This window comes from Bombina bombina, chromosome 6 (assembly GCF_027579735.1).
Source record: "Bombina bombina isolate aBomBom1 chromosome 6, aBomBom1.pri, whole genome shotgun sequence".
Lineage (NCBI taxonomy): Eukaryota > Metazoa > Chordata > Amphibia > Anura > Bombinatoridae > Bombina > Bombina bombina.
Genome location: NC_069504.1, coordinates 36,073,712 through 36,095,988, shown reverse-complemented (window position 1 = coordinate 36,095,988; position 22,277 = coordinate 36,073,712). Strand labels below are relative to the sequence as shown.

Genomic DNA, 22,277 nt, shown 5'->3' with positions numbered 1-22,277 from the left:
TACCAATTGGTATCAAGATCTATCTATGGGACGTCTCCCAAATACAATTTAAAAATATAAAATTTGCTAATATTCAAATGGAAATATAAAAAGCCCTTGAAAAGTTGAACTGTTACATACAACCAATGGAAATTGAGGATTATTTGGCTGAATATACACAAATTTATTGACACTGAAGTCCGTATATTTCACATGTTCAACTCAAAATTAGTAATTCGTTAGTTAAAAGTCACTTTCTGTGTCCCAGTATTAACTTCAAATTGCTTATAGGCTTTGTATAGCTATTTCATCTAAATGTAGAGAATTTAAAACTTAAAACGGTTTTTATTGTTGTTTCTACTTCGGGATTTACTATGTACCGCTCTTAGTGCTATGCACGCGGTGAAGAAAGTAACCTTGTACATAAAAATCCAAAGTTGAATTGTGGATTCAAACTGGGACAAATTTGACTAAAGGTGAACTTTTAACAGACTTTTCCTTGTCCTGGACATCCCTTTATCCAGAGCAATAGCTCCTGGTATCCCCCTTTGACCTCAGTCTAAAGTTATAGAGGTGAACAGAACTGAAGCAACACTCAGGTTTCTGAACACAAAATGAACTTTTTATTTAAAAGCAGCACACAGATTTATACAGCCTGGCATTCCAGAGTCACAGAGCTTCAGCATACAGAGGGAATTGGTTAAACAGTAAAGCAAACATATGAACAATACATAAAACCTCTAACAATTGTCTATTCACAGGTAAAACAGATTAACATATCAAGTTAATTACCTGGTGGGAAGTTTACTCAGACAATCTGATTTTGGGCAGTCTAGTTAACATAATCACACAGGAACACAATCAGTTTACCCAGACAGACTCCTGAGACACAATCAGATCTGAAACGTAAATAAAACACCTCTTATAAGAAAATATAAAACCAGCTCTTATTAACTATTAAGTCCTTTATGCTCACTTGGTTTATAGAGTCACACCCTGTACCCATATGGATACAGGGTGACATGAACATAAGACATAGTTATTAAAGTACATGGGGTGTCTGGCATATACAATTCCACATTTCCATGGTGACTCACGTCACATACATCTATTATCTAATTTTATTTGTTCTCTTGGTATCCTTTATTGAAAAGGCTCAGAAGCAGTGCACTGCTGGAACCTATGTGCTGATTGGTGGCTGTGCATATATGCCTATTGTCATTGGGTCATCCAATGTGTTCATCGAGCTCACAGTAGTGCATTGCTGCTTCGTAAACAAAGGATACAAAGAGAAAGAAGCAAATCTGATAATATAAGTATAGGTACTTAAAATTGTATCTGAATAGAGAAAGAAGAAAAAGGGTTTCATGTCCCTTTACTGTATATCCTTTATAATATATTATATTTATATGTGTAAGCTATGTACAGATATAAATATTACATATTATAAAGGCTATAAAATAAAGGGACATGAAACCCATTTTTACCAAGTTTTATTTAGTACACAGCACAAAATAAAACTCTGTGTGGAAGATCTCTCAATGATTATATTATATATGATCCAATTTTTGTTTTTGGACCATGTAGGTAACTGCAGAGTAAAATCAAATAGCCATGGCTCTGCATAACATAGCAGTGGCGCTGCATGACACAGCCAATCAGTCTCTAGGAACCATATATGGGGGAGGAGCCAAATACCTATTAATCACACACTTATATGTGCACATTAATATACATACATGTGTGTATCTTGTGTGTGTATATACAGTATATACATATATATATATTTATATTTATCATTTTGTTCACACACACTGGGTTTCAAATTCTTTCAAATCCAGCAAATCAATAAATCCTGTCTGAACTCGCTAGTAGATATTAGTCAATAAAAGCTATAAACCCTTATAGGTAGAACGTATGGGGTAATGAGGAAAACAATATAATTTATTCCCATACGATTCCACCTAGTCAGATAGCTAACACGGCTAACAAACTTCACAACTGAGATAAAATGAAGTTAATGCAAGTTCATATGAGTAGCTTCAGTAAGTAAGAGGTCTTTGAGACCCAGCAGGAACCCATTTTCGTAGGAAATAGAAATGGGCTAGTTTAAAAGTATAGTGTGAAAGGGTTAAATTGAAAGTCAATCCTAGCACTATTGAAACAAATAAAGGGGACTTTCATTCATGAAGTATAACAAAAAAGCTCCTTTATTTGTTTCAACCGATCGCCGTTCTGAGCTGCAAAGAAAACCCATGGCAGATCGCTGTTTTCACCTCTTAGCCAATAGCCGTGTGGTAAATCCCGCTTGGTGCCCTGGAGAGCCGAATTTACCACATGGCTATTTGCTCAGTGGTGAAAACGTCACCTCTTAGCAAAATTTTATAAAATGTTATACTTCATGAATGAAAGTTCTCTTTATTTGTTTCAATCCTAGCGTTTCAAAAACACTAAGAATGACTTTCACCTTAAGGAGAAGATGAGATGGGGGTGCAGGTCAGAGCGGTGTCTGGATCGAAGTGCACTGAGCTATTCATAATTCCCCCACAATTCATCTATGCCGAGTGAGTCCCACTACACTAAGTACCACTTTCCGGCCCCCCAAGCAGTGTTTTCTTGTCTGGTGCAGCAGCAAGCACAGATCGTATTTGGGCGCAGACCGTGCATCCTGCGGGCCAGCTTTCTATTCATGGTGGGAAGGAGGCTGCTGTGCTTGCTGCTGCACTGGAGAAGACAACGGTGCTAGTCCATTCAGCACAGCATGGCTATCCCTCCAGCCAGAGCCGACACGGCTGCCCTCCAGCCCCCCCTGAACCTGAGCTCAGCCACCGTTGTGCTTGCCTTGCCTGAGCCTCCTCTCTGCTGCTGGCACTCCAGTCTCAGGGCCGTGCTACAGACTCCCAGACTCCTACTGACTAGACTACACATGCAGTCACGAGCCGATTGAGGAGACTACACATGCAGTCACGAGCCGATTGAGGAGACTACACATGCAGTCACTAACTGATTGAGGAGACTACACATGCAGTCACTAACTGATTGAGGAGACTACACATGCAGTCACGAGCCGATTGAGGAGACTACACATGCAGTCACGAGCCGATTGAGGAGACTACACATGCAGTCACGAGCCGATTGAGGAGACGACACATGCAGTCAGTCAGGAGGAGGAAGTTCTGGACGGCAGCTGGCAGGTCAAAGAAAGTTTGAAAAAGTGCTGAAAAGTTTGGAACAAAAATAATAATAAAATAATTAAAAACAAAAAATAACACAACCTGAAGTTGGGCCCCCCTGAGGGAGGAACCTCCTTGGCCCGGTCGCAGTCTTGAACCTCTGCATCACCTGTAGTTCCGTCCCTGCCCTAAATGCTTTATTCCCCACAACAATTTAGCTTCGAACCTAACTGCTATTAACCCCTAAATTGCTGAAATCACCAACACAATTAAACTCCTAACCACGAGTCAGCAAACCACAATTAATCCCTAAACTGCTAAGTCCCCTAACACTAAGTACCCCAAAACTGCCATAACCCCCAACATTATATATTAACAACTTATGTTATTAAACCCTAAATGTCATACTTCCCATCACTTTAAGCCCTGGATTCACTGCTATTAACCCCTAGACTGCCATAATCTTCACTACAATAACTCTGCTCTGGAGCTTACTTTAATCCCTTTGCAAGGGTTAAACATGCAACAGCGTAATAAAATGCTCTAGAATATTAAAATGTTTTCTTTTTGCATTTTTATGCCCCGATAACCACTTGCAGCTCTCTCTGGAATCCAATAATTAAACAGGACTTAGTATCCTCAATAACAATGTTGTATACAAAATTATCTGTATTTTGGCCACCGCTGCATTGGGAAGAAAGAGAGATGTCAGGCTGCAGTGACACAAAATTATATCCTCTAAAATCAGGAAATTCAGTGGAGAATCCCTCCTAAGCCCAGGTGGTTGGTACAGCCTGAAGACTGAGTTATACTAGATATCAGGCTTCAGTGACACAAACTTATATTCTCTAAATAAGGAATATTCAGTGGAGAATCCCTCCCAAGCCCACGTGGTTGGTACAGCCTGAAGACTGAGTTATACTAGATATCAGGCTTCAGTGACACAAACTTATATTCTCTAAATAAGGAATATTCAGTGGAGAATCCCTCCCAAGCCCACGTGGTTGGTACAATATGAGGCCTAGAGTTATACTAGATGCCAGGCTGCAACAACACAAAATTATATTCTCTAAATCGGGAATATTCAGTGGAGAATCTCTCTCAAGTCCATGTCGTTGGTACAACCTAAGGACTAGAGTTATTCTAGATATTAGGCTGCAATGACACAAAATTCTCTTCTATAATATTCGGTGGAGAATCTCTCCTAAGCCCAGGTGGTTGGTACAACCTGAGGACTAGACGTATACTAGATGTCAGGCTGCAGTGACACAAAATTCTATTCTCTAAAATCAAGAATATTCAGTGGAGAATCCCTCCTAAGCCTGGGTGGTTGGTACAACCTCAGGACTGAGTTAGCATCTGACTGTCTACTGTATTATTCAGACAAGGTTCAGTGGCTTCGCTATACTGGATGTCTAACACAACTCTCTTGTCTACTCTTAGGTGGGCACCGAGCACCGATCTCTGGCTGAAAACCGCCAGGCCACAGCATCCCTGACTGTTACACCCTACAGATCTTCAGCTGGGCCCAGTAACTACTTGCACATTTCAGTCTCGGACTACAAGCTGACGATTTATGATAATGCTGGAATCAGCTTCCATATCCACAATGGGGATCCTGGGGTTCAGAAGCAGATTCAGCACATCACTTACCTGGTAATTATTACCCATTTAATGCAGAGATGACCACCTAGCAGAACATGTTCCAAATGTGACCCTTTTCACTAGTGTTTGTGGCTCTAAAAAAACAACTAAAGCTGGGTGCTTTGGAAACTTCTGGTGGGTGGGCAAACAAGGTAGCCAAATCTCAAAAGGGCTCTGTAAATAGCAGATAGAGGGAACTATGTAAATTTTACTTAATCTGGGACTGTGCTGCTGGATATTTTTAGGAAATACATTATTTCTGTGTTTATAACCATTTATGTAAAGTCCTCAAGGCTACTAAAATACTGATCTGCAGCCACAATGTGTTAGGATGTAATTCTGTAGTAAATTCCACAACAGTATGGACCATATTACAAGTGGAGCTGTAATTAGCGCTCCCGCTCGAGCACTTATACCGCTGAAAGTTTTACAAATTGAAAGTAATTTTAGCGTGCCTGTCAGGGTGCCAGGAATCAGACAAGAAGTGCAAAAATAATCACACCTTTATGAATAGCAAAAAATAATAAAAAGTCCACAAGTCAAATAACAAGCCAGGAATCAAAACCAGAACTGGTAGTCAGACGAGCCGAGTCAGGAGCCAAAGCGAATAGTTAGACGAGCCGGAATAAGGAACAAGGAGAACAGCAGAGTCAGGAACAAGCCAGGGATCAGGAACCAGGAGGGACGTCAGACAGCCAGATAATACACAGGAGCTCTCACAAACAGGTCTGAGACAACGAAAGGGCAAAGCATACTGAGCAGAGGCCCTTTAAATAATAAGTGATGACATCACAATTCTGAGACTGCATCCTATCTCACACGGATGATGTACACCAGTCTGGCCATAAAAGGAAGTGCAGGAAATGAGCAGCATCACACAGTATGCACCAGAGTCAGGAAGAGAGGTGAGTAAAATGGCTGCCAGCAGCACATGGCAAGTAGATCAGGGAAAAAACCCTGAAAGTGCCCAACACGATGCACGCTAAGCACTGGACTTCAAATACCACTACTGCATAAACTTCTTCACCCTATTGACCAATAGATTGCACAAACTAAGAAAAAAAAGCCTAATACGCTCTAACCCAATCGCGTTTAACCAAGTGTGCTTTATCAGACATGATTTATGAATATTTTACATTTCAATGTTCTTCAAATAGAAGAAAATGTTTTATTTATTTTTAAATCTCTATTTCTGTATATTTAAACATATATATATATATATATATATATATATATATATATATATATATATATATATATATATATATATATATATATATATATATATATATATATAAAATATATATATATATATATACAGTATACATATAAAAGACATTTTTTTCTAAAATACATTTCTATACCTATATACTGTACATATATATGAGGGAAAACAGAAGCACCACATGGCCTAGTATTGCATGTACTCTTGTAATAAAGTGCAAAGGTATTTAGGAAAATCACTCACATGTGAATAAGCACCCCTCTTGGTGCAAATGTCGCAGGCTGGAATCTTACAGTCATCCAGCAGACTGGCCTCTCACAAATCACCAGCAGTGGGGTAGATCCTTATAAACGTTTCCCAAACGTCTATTGTACCATTCAGGATAGTGAAAGGTCAGCAAATAAATGGTTGGTAGCAAGTGGTAAGATCAAAACTTACTTTAATAAAACTATAAAAACAGCAATGCATTTCTCAGCTTCAACATAGCTGTTTCAACAGGCTTAGGCCTCTAGTTATCAACGTGTCTACTTACCTGCCATCGCCGGCCCCAATACGCCCGTCTAAGCTTGCCTACCATTGCCTCCGCGGACCTGAATAATCTCGCCAAAGTTATCAATAAAGCTGTCAAAAAGCCGCGCACCAAGTACGGGGCGATGAGCAGCGGACTGTGATAGTTATCACTCATCTGATCTCGCTGCTCTTCGGCTTTTTTCCAGCTTTATTGCTAGCCTGTCACTAAGCACTCACACTAAACTACACTGTTCTACCCCCTATACCGGCACCCCCGGAGCCCCGCCCAACTAAATAAAGTTATTAACCCCTAAACCGCCGCTCCCGGACACCGCCGCAACTATAATAAATGTATTAACCCCTAAACCGCCGCTCCCGGACACCGCTGCAACTATAATAAATGTATTAACCCCTAAACCGCCGCTCCCGGAGCCCACCGCCACCTACATTATACCTAGTAACCCCTATCCTGCCCCCCCTATACCGCCGCCACCTATAATAAATGTATTAACCCCTATCCTGCCGATCCCGGACCCCGCCGCGACTAAATAAATTGTTTAACCCCTAAACCGCCACTCCCGGACCCCGCCGCCACCTATATTAAACTTATTAACCCCTAATGTGCCACCCCCTACACCGTCACCACCTATAATAAATTTAATAACCCCTATCCTGCCCCCCCTATACCGCCGCAACCTATACTAAAATTATTAACCCCTAAACCTAAGTCTAACCCTAACACCCCCCTAACTTAAATATTAATTAAATACATCTAAATATTATAACTCTTATTCACTAAATTAATCCTATTTAAAACTAAATACTTACCTGTAAAATAAACCCTAATATAGCTACAATATAAATAATAATTATATTGTATCTATTTTAGGATTTATTTTTATTTTACAGGCAAATTTCAATTTATTTTAGCTAGGTACAATAGCTATTAAATAGTTATTAACTATTTAATAGCTACCTAGTTAAAATAAAGAGAAATTTACCTGTAAAATAAAAACTAAACTAAGTTACAATTACACCTAACACTACACTATCATTAAATAAATTATTCCTATTTAAAACTAAATACTTACCTGTAAAATAAACCCTAAGATAGCTACAATGTAATTAATAATTACTATGAAATAACAGAAAACAGGAGCGCTGAAAAGCTAAAGGTGACTCTAAACGTGAATATAATAAAACCAGGTATATCCTGCAAATAAAGTGCTATCAAAAACAAAATCTAAATGAATTCAAAGTGCTATTCATTAATAGTGTGTATATACATTGTAGCTATTTTAGGATTTAAATTTATTTTACAGGTAACTTTGTATTTATTTTAGCTAGTTAGAATAGTTATTAAATAGTTATTAACTATTTAATAACTACCTAGCTAAAAGAAATACAAAATTACCTGTAAAATAAATCCTAACCTAAGTTACAATTAAACCTAACACTACACTATCATTAAATTAATTAAATAAATTACCTACAAATAACTACAATTAAATAAACTAACTAAAGTACAAAAAATAAAAAAACTAAGTTACAAAAAATAAAAAAAATAAGTTGCAAATATTTAAAAAAGATTACAACAATTTTAAGCTACTTACACCTAATCTAAGCCCCCAAATAAAATAACAAAGCCCCCCAAAATAAAAAAAATGCCCTACCCTATTCTACATTAAAAAGTTAACAGCTCTATTACCTTACCAGCCCTTAAAAGGGCCTTTTGTGGGGCATGCCCCAAAGAATTCAGCTCTTTTGCCTGTAAAAATAAAATACAACCCCCCCCAACATTAAAACCCACCACCCACATACCCCTACTCTAACCCAAACCCCCCTTAAATAAACCTAACACTACCCCACTGAAGATCATCCTACCTTTAGCTGTCTTCAGCCAGCCGACCAACGATGGAACAGAAGAAGACATCCGGAGCAGAAGTCATCATCCAAGGGGCGCTGAAGAAGTCTTCCATCCGATTGAAGTCATCATCCAAGGGGCGCTGAAGAGGTCTTCCATCCGATTGAAGTCATCATCCAAGGGGCACTGAAGAAGTCTTCCATCGGATGGAAGTCATCATCCAGGCTGCGTCTTCAATCTTCATCCATCCGGAGCCGAGCGGAACCATCTTCAGACGAGCCGACGCGGAGCCATCTTCTTCCACCGACGACTGAACGACGAATGACGGTTCCTTTAAGTGACGTCATCCAAGATGGCGTCCCTCGAATTCCGATTGGCTGATAGGATTCTGACTTCTTCAGCACCCCTTGGATGATGACTTCAATCAGATGGAAGACTTCTTCAGCGCCCCTTGGATGATGACTTCTGCCGCTCCGGATGTCTTCTTCTGTTCCATCGGTGGTCGTCTGGCTGAAGACGGCTAAAGGTAGGATGATCTTCAGGGCGGTAGTGTTAGGTTTATTTAAGGGGGGTTTGGGTTAGAGTAGGGGTATGTGGGTGGTGGGTTTTAATGTTGGGGGGGGGTTGTATTTTATTTTTACAGGCAAAAGAGCTGAATTCTTTGGTGCATGCCCCGCAAAAGGCCCTTTTAAGGGCTAGTAAGGTAATAGAGCTGTTAACTTTTTTATTAGGGGGCTTAGATTAGGTGTAAGTAGCTTAAAATTGTTGTAATCTTTTTTAAATGTTTGTAACTTTTTATTTTTATTTTTTGTAACTTAGTTTTTTTAATTTTTTGTACTTTAGTTAGTTTATTTAATTGTATTTAATTGTAGTTATTTGTAGGTAATTTATTTAATTAATTTAATGATAGTGTAGTGTTAGGTTTAATTATAACTTAGGTTAGGATTTATTTTACAGGTAATTTTGTATTTCTTTTAGCTAGGTAGTTATTAAATAGTTAATAACTATTTAATAACTATTCTAACTATCTAAAATAAATACAAAGTTACCTGTAAAATAAATATAAATCCTAAAATAGCTACAATGTAATTATTAATTACATTGTAGCTATCTTACGGCTAGATTTGGAGTTCGGCGGTAGATGGGTTGCTAACGCCACGCGTGTTTTATGTCTAACGCACGGCATTGTTTAACTCCGGTATTTAGAGTTCAAATAAGACCATCTAACGATGCTCTTAACGCGTGTATGTCACACGCGTAATCCTGCCCGCGTTAGACAGTCTCCCATAGAGATCAATGGGAAAGGCAAAAAATAGCTTTTTTCACCTAACACTCGATCTCGCGAGAATACGCACAGCTCGGTCATATGACGCATACCACATCATGCACAACAATAACACGCCCCAAATGTCACAACAACAATCAATCAACAAAGCACACAAGCATTACACATTCACAAGCGGGGGAATTTGTAATAAAATTTAATACGGGGAATACGCATATACTTTAAGATGCGGAAAATCGCAAAATAACAACAAGGATTAAAAAAGATATACATACACTAGAAAAAAAAACGCATTCAATATCACTATATATTATGACAAACATACATATACAACACTTCATTAAGAACACACCATTGCAAATTCACATTTAAAAAGAATACTATTGGACAATGTTAAAGAAAACGACCACTATGACATCATCGCATTCTACACATTCCACAAATACCAACTCAAAATGAGCATGCGCAAATTCACACACTTAATACACATTGCAATAATATTAATTGCTAATAAAGCACACCTGAACACTATTTACAACGGAAATTGGGACATCATTAAACATTTACACAGGGTATATAAGCACCACACAAGCAGGGCTTCTTTGACTGTGTTGCTGTTGGGTCTTTGGAGATTGGAGGTTTAATATTAGAGAGTTTGAGAATTTTTGAGAGTGAGTTAGTGTTAGCGTGAGAGAGTGAGTGAGTTAGTGGGAGTTAGTGGGAGTGGGAGAGAGTCTGTTAGTGGGAGCGTGAGTGAGTTAGTGGGAGTTATTAGTGAGAGTTGTTAGTGGGAGCGTAAGTTACTGGTAGTTAGTGAGAGTTAGTGGGAGTGTTTGTTAGTGAGAATTAGTAGTAGTGTGAGTTAGCGAGCGAGTGATTTTTCTGTACACTTAACACATTTACACGCAAACACATTCAATACATACATACACTTATCAATAACACTACATACACTCCATACCCCCTACCCCCTCATACTACACTCCATACCCCATTCCTTGTAGTCCCATTCCCTTTCATCCCATTTACTCTTATCCCATACCCCATACCCATCCCATACCCATCCCCTAGTTACATTTAGTTTACATATCCTCCTTTTAGTCTTCTTCTTCTTTTGGTTTATTTAAATACTCCTTACCGTCTTTGTTTTTTTACATCCCTCTCACACTTTAAGCACCTTTTTTGTCTTTTTACTTCTTTATTTTGACCCCCTTTCATTTCATCACACTCACTTTTTGTTTGAATATTTGGGGTTTAGTTTAGGGAACAGATGGAGGCCAGGCAGGGGACAGGTAGAGGGGGGAGGAGAGGGAGGGGGAGAGGAACAGGGCAGGAAGGGGAGCAGGAAGGGGGGCAGGAAGCGGGGGTGGAAGCGGTGGGTGGACCCAGCCACTTGGTTCAAGATGACCAAGTGGCTGGGCCCAGTGGCGGTCAGAGTAGGGCTTCACAGTCCGGGAAACAGAGGGCATCATCACAGGGGAAGGCCAAGGCGACTAGGGAGGCGAGGTTTACGATGGAGGAGAAGGAGGCCCTCGTAGAGGCCTATATGGCCAGGCATAGGAGGCTGCAGCACCAAAAGACCACCCCGACTGACAAGAGGAGGCTCTGGAATGAGATCAGGAATGCAGTCAATGCAGTGGGTGGCCGGAACCGAGATATGGATTCGATCAAACATCGCTACCGGGACTGTAAACTGGAACTCAAAAAAAAGTTAGGTCTGGAGGCACGACATGCCGCAGGAACCGGTGGCGGACCTGCCCTGGAAATAGAGTACTGCCGATGGGAGGAAATGTTGCGGCCCAGCATCTCCGAGGTGGAAGTAGTCGGTATCGGAGGAATTGATACCGGGAACCTGCCACTCTCATCTGACGGTAAGCTCATTGAACAATAATTTCACATACGAATGTATTTCAATGGACACTATACGCAAACATTTACTTTCATGATTGAGGTAGCGAATACAATTTGACAAAACATTCAAATGTACTTAAATTACCTAATTTGAATCCTTCTTGAGATATATTTTAAGGAAGAAATAGCCATGCACACGGTGAAACAATCACAGGAGGCAGCTATATTCAGCTAACAATCAGCATCTTATAAGCATATTTAGATATGCTTTTCAGCAAAGAATATCCAGAGAATTAAGCTAATTAGATAAGAAAAGTACATTCGAAAGTTGATAAAAAATGTATGCTTCTAAATCATGAAAGATAAAACATTGTGTTTCATGTGTTAAGGATCCGATTAATGCTATAACGTTGTTTACACGCATTCAATTACTTTGCGGTTACATCAGTATCTAGGCTATAGGTTAGGTGTGCATTTAAACAGACTGAAAACAAACGCTAAAACATTCACATTGACCAGATATCACAAACACGGTTTATGAAAAAGCTGAAATCGTATTGATTGTTTGTTAGATTTCTAAGTGGATTAATGATTCTGCATTTGTAATTGTATCGTAAGCTAAGTCATTTAAAGCTTGATTTTCAAATATGCTAATATATACATTTTTATTTTTTTAATTTTTTTAATATACAGAGTCTGTGGAGGAGGCAGCACAGGAAACACAGCCTCATGCATCTCCCCGGGATGAGAGTGGTGGGGAGGAATTTCCACTTCGGAGGGAAGAGGCCCCCCGTGACGCAGAGCGCACGGGAGATGATGAAGAGGCCCCGGAAGCACAGGAGGATCCCGCGGAACCCGAGGCCCCTCAAGGACCCGCACCCCGCCGTGCACGGGCACCCCGCCGTGCACGGGTACAACAACAAGCACAACAAGAGGAAATAGCGGAGATGCGGGTTCTACTGGACTACATAGACCAGATGCGTTCCTCCCGGATAGAAAATATCGAAGGACGCAATAGAATACTTGATGGCCAAAATCAAATTATTCAAGGACAAAACCAAATCATCACCATACTGAATCGAATCGAAGAAGGACAAAACAGAATATTTCAGCTTCACCAAGAAATGTTCATCTCCTCCTGCCGGCCCATCTCCTCCTGCCGGCCCATCTCCTCCTGCCGGCCCATCTACTCCTGCCGGGCCATCTACTCCTGCCGGGCCATCTACTCCTGCCGGGCCATCTACTCCTCCTCAGCCATCTTCTCCTCCTCAGCCATCTTCTCCTCCTCAGCCATCTTCTCCTCCTCACCTTGGTCGTCCCAGTACTCTTCCTTCCACTCTTCCCACAACAGCTCCAAGGAGAACTCTTCGGAGTCGGCAGTTGCCTCTCCCAGAGCCTCAGCCCCGTGGGAAGAGGGGAAGGAAGAGGAAGTAAGTATTTGTTTTCATCTTTACTGGTTTTTTTAATTTAATGTGTAATGGATAGGTATGTGATGATGTGGTTTTCATACACTTGTGGACCACACTCTGTATATAATCGACTTCTATAGGACCGGGTCCATGGAGGGAGATTGTTTGCAGAGTGTGGGTTATAAGTGTGTGAAAACCACATCATCACATACCTATCCTTGTTCATGATATTGATTGGTTTCTGTGATGTGATGTCCAAACTGTTTCCCGAATCTCAAACAAAATTACCATTACAATTATCCATGATGGCATATTACTGTTTGAATGCCAATAACACAGCTTAAAGGGACAGTCAGAAAATTATTGATTACAAAGAAAACACTGTATTACGCATTATCAAGTTGGAAACAACAAAACATGGAGAAATACGTGTGACTTATGTGCTTACCCTTGTATCTATGACTATGAAAAATGACCACTTATTTGTTGTTCAGACATAACAACATTTTAGATATCAATGATCAATACATGGTCAATAATATGCTGTATGAGCACAAGGTTTTACATATACAAATGCTATCCAAATGCCCTCTAGTGCACAAATTGTATAATGATTACAAGCACTCTTCAAGATCGAAGAAATGAGCACACGAACCTCATAGGTTTAGCTAGCAAATTTAAATAAACCCAGACAAATGATCAATTGTTGAGAAACATTTGATATCATTGATATTACATAATTGACTTTTAGAATAATGCAAAACATTATTTGTTTTCGAAACTGTCCCTTTAACAAAATTACATATGCTAACACATATTTGAAGCTTGTTGGTATATCTACATGTACTTTGTGAAAAAATAAATATTGAAATCACATTTATATTGACGTGTTAAATAAAGTCTATTTTCTTAAAGAGACATTATTGTGTTAATATTTTATTGTAAAGACATTTGTTTGAACAATGAATATGGTTTAAAGTCCTTTTAGGAGTGGGGGGGGTGAAAATATGCTAACAATAATATATTTGAAGATTAAACAATGTGGATCTCATACATGATACAAAAAACAACATTTGCATTCAAGGGATAATATACTATATTTTTAACAGAACTGTATGTAATAGACACTACTACAAACAACAAGATTAACATATACTGATATCAATATTACAAAGCTTCAAACACTTTCAAAGAAAATAGGGTTAGCTATATTGAAAATATAGATGAACCCCCATTACAAACGTAAAACAAGACAATACCCCATCATTAACATATGAAAAGACCCTTTACACAAACAGGAGAAAGCTGGAGATGGTACTCACATGAAACTCAGAGGCTTTGCGAGGAGTCAGAAAATTACTTACATTTTCATAGAACAGAATGAAAAAATAAACGTATTGGTTAAACAATGGACTATCTAACTAGAGACAAAATCAAAGCTTTTGATTTATAATGTGAGTGTCTAATGAACCTTTAATAAAATATACAACGAAATTACATTTAGAAGAAGTCGGCATCATATATTTAGCATATGATAAATATAAATGCATATTGATTACTTTATTCAAACACAATAGCGCATATTTATTAATTAGATATATTCAACATTAAACACAACAGTCATTTTTCAGAAAAAGGAACATTGTTGACAAACATATTAAACATGGACTATAGAGATTTGCACTTGCCTCGAAATATCATATGCATGAAAACATTTTGCTTTCGTTCGTTTATTCAACCAGACATCCAGCAAAAGAGAATGTGTTGGTCTTTATCAGCTACGGGTCAACAATGTAACATGATGCAAATAATACATATTCGCAAGGTTTTTAAAATTGGCTGCAGTCACAAACGTTTTTAACGTGCACAAATATTGCGGGACTACGTAATCCAATCAGACGTTTTTTTACCTTTGCATGTGACGTCTTAACATGGCGCTTCCTTGATCACGTAAGAACGCCATCCAATGAAAGGCACATTATTGATCACGTAAGAACGCCCAAAAAAAAAGGCGCATCCTTGATCGCGTCAAAACGCAATCCAATAAAAGGCACATTCTTGATCACGTAAGAACGTCAGTCAATACAAGGAATCATTGGACAGCCTGGCAGGTGACGTCTTAAGCAACATGGCGCATCCGACATCGCTGAAAAACCGCAGCCAATACAAGGACTCAGTGACATCTTGGCATATCACTAAGAAACGTATTTATAGTTTAGGAACTAGTATGTGTCTAGATTGCTATCTAGGAATGTCACCAAATCATGAATCATCTTTTCGGACTTGACTGTCCCTTGAACTATAGCTATGGTGTATATCTTTAACATTTAAAAGATACACATGAGAAATACATATGCCATTGATGTTTTAAGATATGTTTGGATTGTTGTGGAATAACAATAGTTATACATGGATTGATTAAACGTGTCATTTATTCAAGTTTAATTATTGTCAGCCTACCTATAACCATATATGGGAGGAGAAGTATTTTGTTAACATATTTGTTAACAAATATTCATCATCTAAATTATTTGCATTACACACAGAGATTTATTTGGTTACACTTTTACAATAATATAGAATTGAAAATGAAATACATGTGCTGTCAACATTACAATAAGATTGTTTATTAATAAGATTATATGTCCTTGTTCATGTAAAAAGGACAAAAACGCTTTAGAAATGGAAATACATTCATTAACAATTGTGCTCACCATCACTTAAAGGGACATGATTTTGTTTTTAAAAAGAGCATACACATAGACAATACTATTTCAATAAAATGAACACTTTACAGGGATTATATCATTGTATCAATACTCAGATCATTTGGTAAAGGTGCATCAATTCATGCAGAGTTTCTAAATACACACATGGATCTGAACATTGAAATATACATATATACACAAATAACAATCTATATATACATATATAAAACAATTACTATGCTAATCATAATCAGGCAATGATAAAGCTAAGAGAAAAATATATAAAGACAAATAATAAGATTACATTGGAGATGTTAATCTTAAAGTCATTTACAATTGTCTTACATATATGATTTTATTATTAAAAATATATTTGGTAGGTCCCTTTAAGGATCAACAACATAAACTAGAGCTTTCAAAAAATAACATGAAGAATCAGGACAAAGATTCGTGCAATAAAATGTATTTTATTAGTATGTAAGAAAACATACACAACATTTATAAATAATCTTGTAAAAATAAGGAATATATGAGCCATATGACAAGGTAACAGAGTGCATCACAGTCCATGAAGAGAGTTGCCAAGGGCCAGCATAGCCCCATTGGAGACATATGACAAGGTAACACAGTGCATCACAGTCCATGAAGAGAGTTGCCAAGGGACACCATAGCCCCATTGGAGACATATGACAAGGTAACACAGTGCATCACAGTCCATGAAGAGAGTTGCCAAGGGCCAGCATAGCCCCATTGGAGACATATGACAAGGTAACAGAGTGCATCACAGTCCATGAAGAGAGTTGCCAAGGGCCAGCATAGCCCCATTGGAGACATATGACAAGGTAACACAGTGCATCACAGTCCATGAAGAGAGTTGCCAAGGGACACCATAGCCCCATTGGAGACATATGACAAGGTAACACAGTGCATCACAGTCCATGAAGAGAGTTGCCAAGGGACACCATAGCCCCATTGGAGACATATGACAAGGTAACACAGTGCATCACAGTCCATGAAGAGAGTTGCCAAGGGCCAGCATAGCCCCATTGGAGACATATGACAAGGTAACACAGTGCATCACAGTCCATGAAGAGAGTTGCCAAGGGACACCATAGCCCCATTGGAGACATATGACAAGGTAACACAGTGCATCACAGTCCATGAAGAGAGTTGCCAAGGGCCAGCATAGCCCCATTGGAGACATATGACAAGGTAACACAGTGCATCACAGTCCATGAAGAGAGTTGCCAAGGGCCAGCATAGCCCCATTGGAGACATATGACAAGGTAACACAGTGCATCACAGTCCATGAAGAGAGTTGCCAAGGGCCAGCATAGCCCCATTGGAGACATATGACAAGGTAACACAGTGCATCACAGTCCATGAAGAGAGTTGCCAAGGGCCAGCATAGCCCCATTGGAGACATATGACAAGGTAACACAGTGCCTCACAGTCCATGAAGAGAGTTGCCAAGGGACACCATAGCCCCATTGGAGACATATGACAAGGTAACACAGTGCATCACAGTCCATGAAGAGAGTTGCCAAGGACCAGCATAGCCCCATTGGAGACATATGACAAGGTAACACAGTGCATCACAGTCCATGAAGAGAGTTGCCAAGGGCCAGCATAGCCCCATTGGAGACATATGACAAGGTAACACAGTGCATCACAGTCCATGAAGAGAGTTGCCAAGGGCCAGCATAGCCCCATTGGAGACATATGACAAGGTAACACAGTGCATCACAGTCCATGAAGAGAGTTGCCAAGGGCCAGCATAGCCCCATTGGAGACATATGACAAGGTAACACAGTGCATCACAGTCCATGAAGAGAGTTGCCAAGGGCCAGCATAGCCCCATTGGAGACATATGACAAGGTAACACAGTGCATCACAGTCCATGAAGAGAGTTGCCAAGGGACACCATAGCCCCATTGGAGACATATGACAAGGTAACACAGTGCATCACAGTCCATGAAGAGAGTTGCCAAGGGCCAGCATAGCCCCATTGGAGACATATGACAAGGTAACACAGTGCATCACAGTCCATGAAGAGAGTTGCCAAGGGCCACCATAGCCCCATTGGAGACATATGACAAGGTAACACAGTGCATCACAGTCCATGAAGAGAGTTGCCAAGGGACACCATAGCCCCATTGGAGACATATGACAAGGTAACACAGTGCATCACAGTCCATGAAGAGAGTTGCCAAGGACCAGCATAGCCCCATTGGAGACATATGACAAGGTAACACAGTGCATCACAGTCCATGAAGAGAGTTGCCAAGGGCCAGCATAGCCCCATTGGAGACATATGACAAGGTAACACAGTGCATCACAGTCCATGAAGAGAGTTGCCAAGGGCCAGCATAGCCCCATTGGAGACATATGACAAGGTAACACAGTGCATCACAGTCCATGAAGAGAGTTGCCAAGGGCCAGCATAGCCCCATTGGAGACATATGACAAGGTAACACAGTGCATCACAGTCCATGAAGAGAGTTGCCAAGGGCCACCATAGCCCCATTGGAGACATATGACAAGGTAACACAGTGCATCACAGTCCATGAAGAGAGTTGCCAAGGGCCACCATAGCCCCATTGGAGACATATGACAAGGTAACACAGTGCATCACAGTCCATGAAGAGAGTTGCCAAGGGCCACCATAGCCCCATTGGAGACATATGACAAGGTAAAAGAGTGCAACAGGCACAACAATAAACTTTTAAAAAGGCCAAATGGCAACAATAAAACAACAAAATCAACATGTGGACGGAGGATTCTTATCTGCCACCATGGAGCATCTCCAGATCCTCCACTTACTGGTCATCCTCTTCATCGTCCTGTGCATGTCCAGCTCCAGATTCAGGCCTTGAACTTAATCTCATAATTGCACGCAGAGTCAAGTCCTGAACCCGGAGCTGGGCCTGCATGGTGTCGTTCATCCCTCTCAGGACAGCTGCGTTCCTCAACACGGCCTGCTCTACTCTTGCTATACCTTCTAGCATGAGCCATGCTGAGTCACAGCCTAAAATAAAGAATACATTAAATATTAAGGATAATTACACAACAGACGAAAAATTTTACAACATACATTGTCATCATAAAGACAAATAATTCTTTACATCAATTAGTTTACATTTATTCTTTACACATGAATTAGGTTATTCAGACAGACAGAAATCATTAAAGGGACATTTTACTCAAACATGTTGTCCCCTTTAATTGGTTTTAGATGATCCACTTATACAGCTTGAGTGTATCAAATCTTGTTAAAGGATTTACATTGTACTTACATTAGCAATTTAAAAATTTCAATTATACTGTGGTAGGCACACCTATCCTTAAACATTTTGGCATTGAGGACAAGCTGTGTAAACATAGCAACCTGAAGAAATTACATTCCCACTGGGTTAGACAAGAGATAATGTATCAACATTTGTACATTAATTGTTGGATCCAAGTAGTGGTGATTGGTATATGTAGTGATATCCAATTAAAGGGACACTGAACCTAAATATTTAATGGACTGATTCAGATAGAGCATGACATTACAAATCTTTAAAACTTACACATATTCATTAAATGTTTGAATTCTCTAGCTAGATTTTGAATGCAAGAATGTTGCTTTTTAGGGAAGCCAATATTTGTTTATCAACTTTGTCTGTCCCTGCTGGTTGATGGATACATTCATCCAACAATAAAGAAATGATGGCCAGAATTTTTTTATTGTTTAAACTAATTATAGGCATTTCTTTGTTTCAATAAAGATATCAAGAGAATGAAGAATAATTCATAAGAGTAGTAAATTATAAATTTGATTAACATTGCATGCTGGATTGGAATCACAATTGAAAGAATTTAACTTCACTGTACCTTTAAGAATCTTATAACGTGTATTTTGAATGATACTTACAGCTGTGCCTGGGAAGGACAATCCGACACCCAGGACAATGAAGGTTGAGACAGGGGGGAGGGATGGGATTGGCTTGGGGAGGGATGGGAGTGGCTTGGGGAGGGATGGTAATGGCTTGGGGAGGGGTGAGCTGCCTCTCCGGGGTAGGCCGTACAGCTGGGGAGTAGGGAGTTTGGGTCTGGGCAGCTGTACGGGCCATAATACGGGGAGAGCGGCGAAGGGGGGTGTAGGGGCGTTTTTTGGGAGGGACAGGAAATGAACAATGGGAAGGGCCGGCAGTGGTCTGGGCATGGGCAGGAGTCTGGTCATGGGCAGGGGTCTGGGTCTGTGCAGGGGTCTGGGCATGGTCAGGGGTCTGTGCATGGGGAGGGGTCTGTGACTGTGCAGGGGACTGGGCAGGGGCGGAAACCAGATGACCAGAAGTGGTGGATCCATCTGAAAATTTTAAAAAAATATATTAACATCTCATACATCCTGACATCAAATCAACGCATTTCAAATTGATTATGTTTTCAATATACTTCAAAGTGTGTTTGAATTTGTAAACAATTCTGAAATGAGGATATGGTATGTATATAGGCACTCAGATGAATATCAATGACTGTCTGTACAATTATAACCTTATTATTGTGTTTTGGCCTGGAATATGCATGTGACATAATGATGTCATGAATTTTAAATATTTTCTATTCAAAATTTTTCATGCTGCCTGATATAGAAAGGGGGCAGTAGTGTATTTGAACAGACAAATAATATTCCTTTTTAAAGTGCAAAAGCTGTAGACTTTGAATGTCTTCAATTAAATTATTTCAAATAAACAAACATGTTGGAAACATGATAGATATATTTCACATACCATTAGACTCCAAGGCAGCCTCTCGTCACATATGTTAAATCAATCTCTGTAAAACATAACATGTTGTGTACACGTTAACAACAGATATTATAACATAAGTTACTGTTGGTCAAAGACACACATCAATGTTGCATTAAAGATATACACACCCAAAGTTATGATTTACATCATTTTGATGGAGCATACAAATTACATTATATTTGTTATTCTCAATGATTCATATTTTCGATGTATTGTTTGGATTAATGTAAAAATCATAAAAGCATAGTACATAGAACATTTAAGATTTCTCATGTGTGTATCACTTGATGACTGTTGTCAAAAAAGAACATGGAAACAAACATATGTTATACATCTTATGAATAACAAATGTGGAGACTAATAAAGTTGAAATTATTAATCGTTCAATATTAAAAGAAAATTAATATATAATCAGAAGAGAATTTTTTTTTTTTTTCTAATGTTATGCTTCATCAGAATCATGCTCATAATATTGATTAGCAATACACCTTCAATTACATATAAATGAGTCAATGGACTTACCAGGAGACCGCAAAGGCGGCTCTATGTCACTGCTGGATTCCTGTGGGCTCACCACACCAACTCTCTCTATGAATGATATAGATATATATTATGAAACACATTTGGGATATCACTAAATCACATCTGTCTCAAATTTTACCATTAATCAACTTTAAAATGTGAAGAATAGAGCAGTCATTACACCAAAAAATGCTTGATTGAATCAAGGGGATTCTGTTAAAAATTCTGTATTGAACATATGTTTAATGTCAGACTATATTAGACATCAAAATCATCTCATACGATGCTATTGCATATCTAAATATACCCATTGATCAATGTTCTTAACCCTTTAAGGACACAGCTTTCAGTTTGCTCAATTGTTTTATGACGGAATAATTCCGTCATATGTCCTTAAGAGGTTAAAATAATACACACAAACCACATTTTGAAGAGCATCTGTTGACAAATCTAAACAAACACATGTGTCACATCGAGCCATTTGTGCAATGTACAGTAATCTTGTTTAGGACACAACACATATTTATCACAATACAAAACAAAATTGATTATTACAAATATGTAATCATGGTGCTGTTAGAGTATGCAGATATCTATAAAGTAACTCCAACAGAGAATATGTGAATTATATATCAATATTGTTTAATAAAAAGAATGTAAAGATGAATGAATCTATTTTGTTTTAAAGGGACACTGACATGATTAATTTAAATCATTGATTTCTATGTTCAAACTGTTCAAAATGATTTAACATTGACTCCTATTATAATTAGAATGTTGCTAAATTTTAATCTTAAAGGCAGATAAGCAATATTGGATTCAATAAATATTGTTTGTTGAAGGTATCCACCAATCATCAATAAAAACCCAGGTTGGTCAACCAAAATTTAGATGCAGATAAACGTACATTCTTGATTTTAAAATACATTTAGCAATAGAATATGTCACATATGATGATAGTATTATATTTTTATGTTTATTAATATTGCATACTGTATCTGAATGACAACATTAATAATTGTAGCTCAGTATCCCTTTAATCTAAAATTAAATTGATTCGACAATGTTGTTGTTAATGAATTATCTACTCCATATGTTGATGTAATGAATGGTATTGAGCATGCAATTCAAATCTAATATGTTATTTAAGTATATCCGAAGAATTATTTAAATTTACATCTATTAAAGGGACATTACATATAAATATTGAACAATGTGGATTTAGTATGTAATGTTCTGTCCATGTTTCTAAGACAAATGTCAATTAAAAAGAGACATACCATACTGTGACAAGCCCTGGCTTGAGGATCCAGC

At 38.7% G+C, this 22,277-nt stretch overlaps 1 protein-coding gene across 3 annotated transcripts in view; it reads left to right on the top strand.

The window, feature by feature from the left end:
- LOC128662561 (complement C3) overlaps positions 1-22,277 on the top strand; it is a 568,605-nt gene that overhangs the window by 211,045 nt on the left and 335,283 nt on the right. For 2 of the 3 annotated variants that reach the window (XM_053716361.1, XM_053716360.1), the window contains exon 12: positions 4,596-4,808. The exons of the other annotated variant lie outside the window; for it this stretch is intronic. In XM_053716361.1, coding sequence (XP_053572336.1) covers positions 4,596-4,808 — 213 coding nt within the window. The remainder of the gene's footprint in view (positions 1-4,595; positions 4,809-22,277) is intronic. 3 annotated transcript variants of the gene reach the window in all.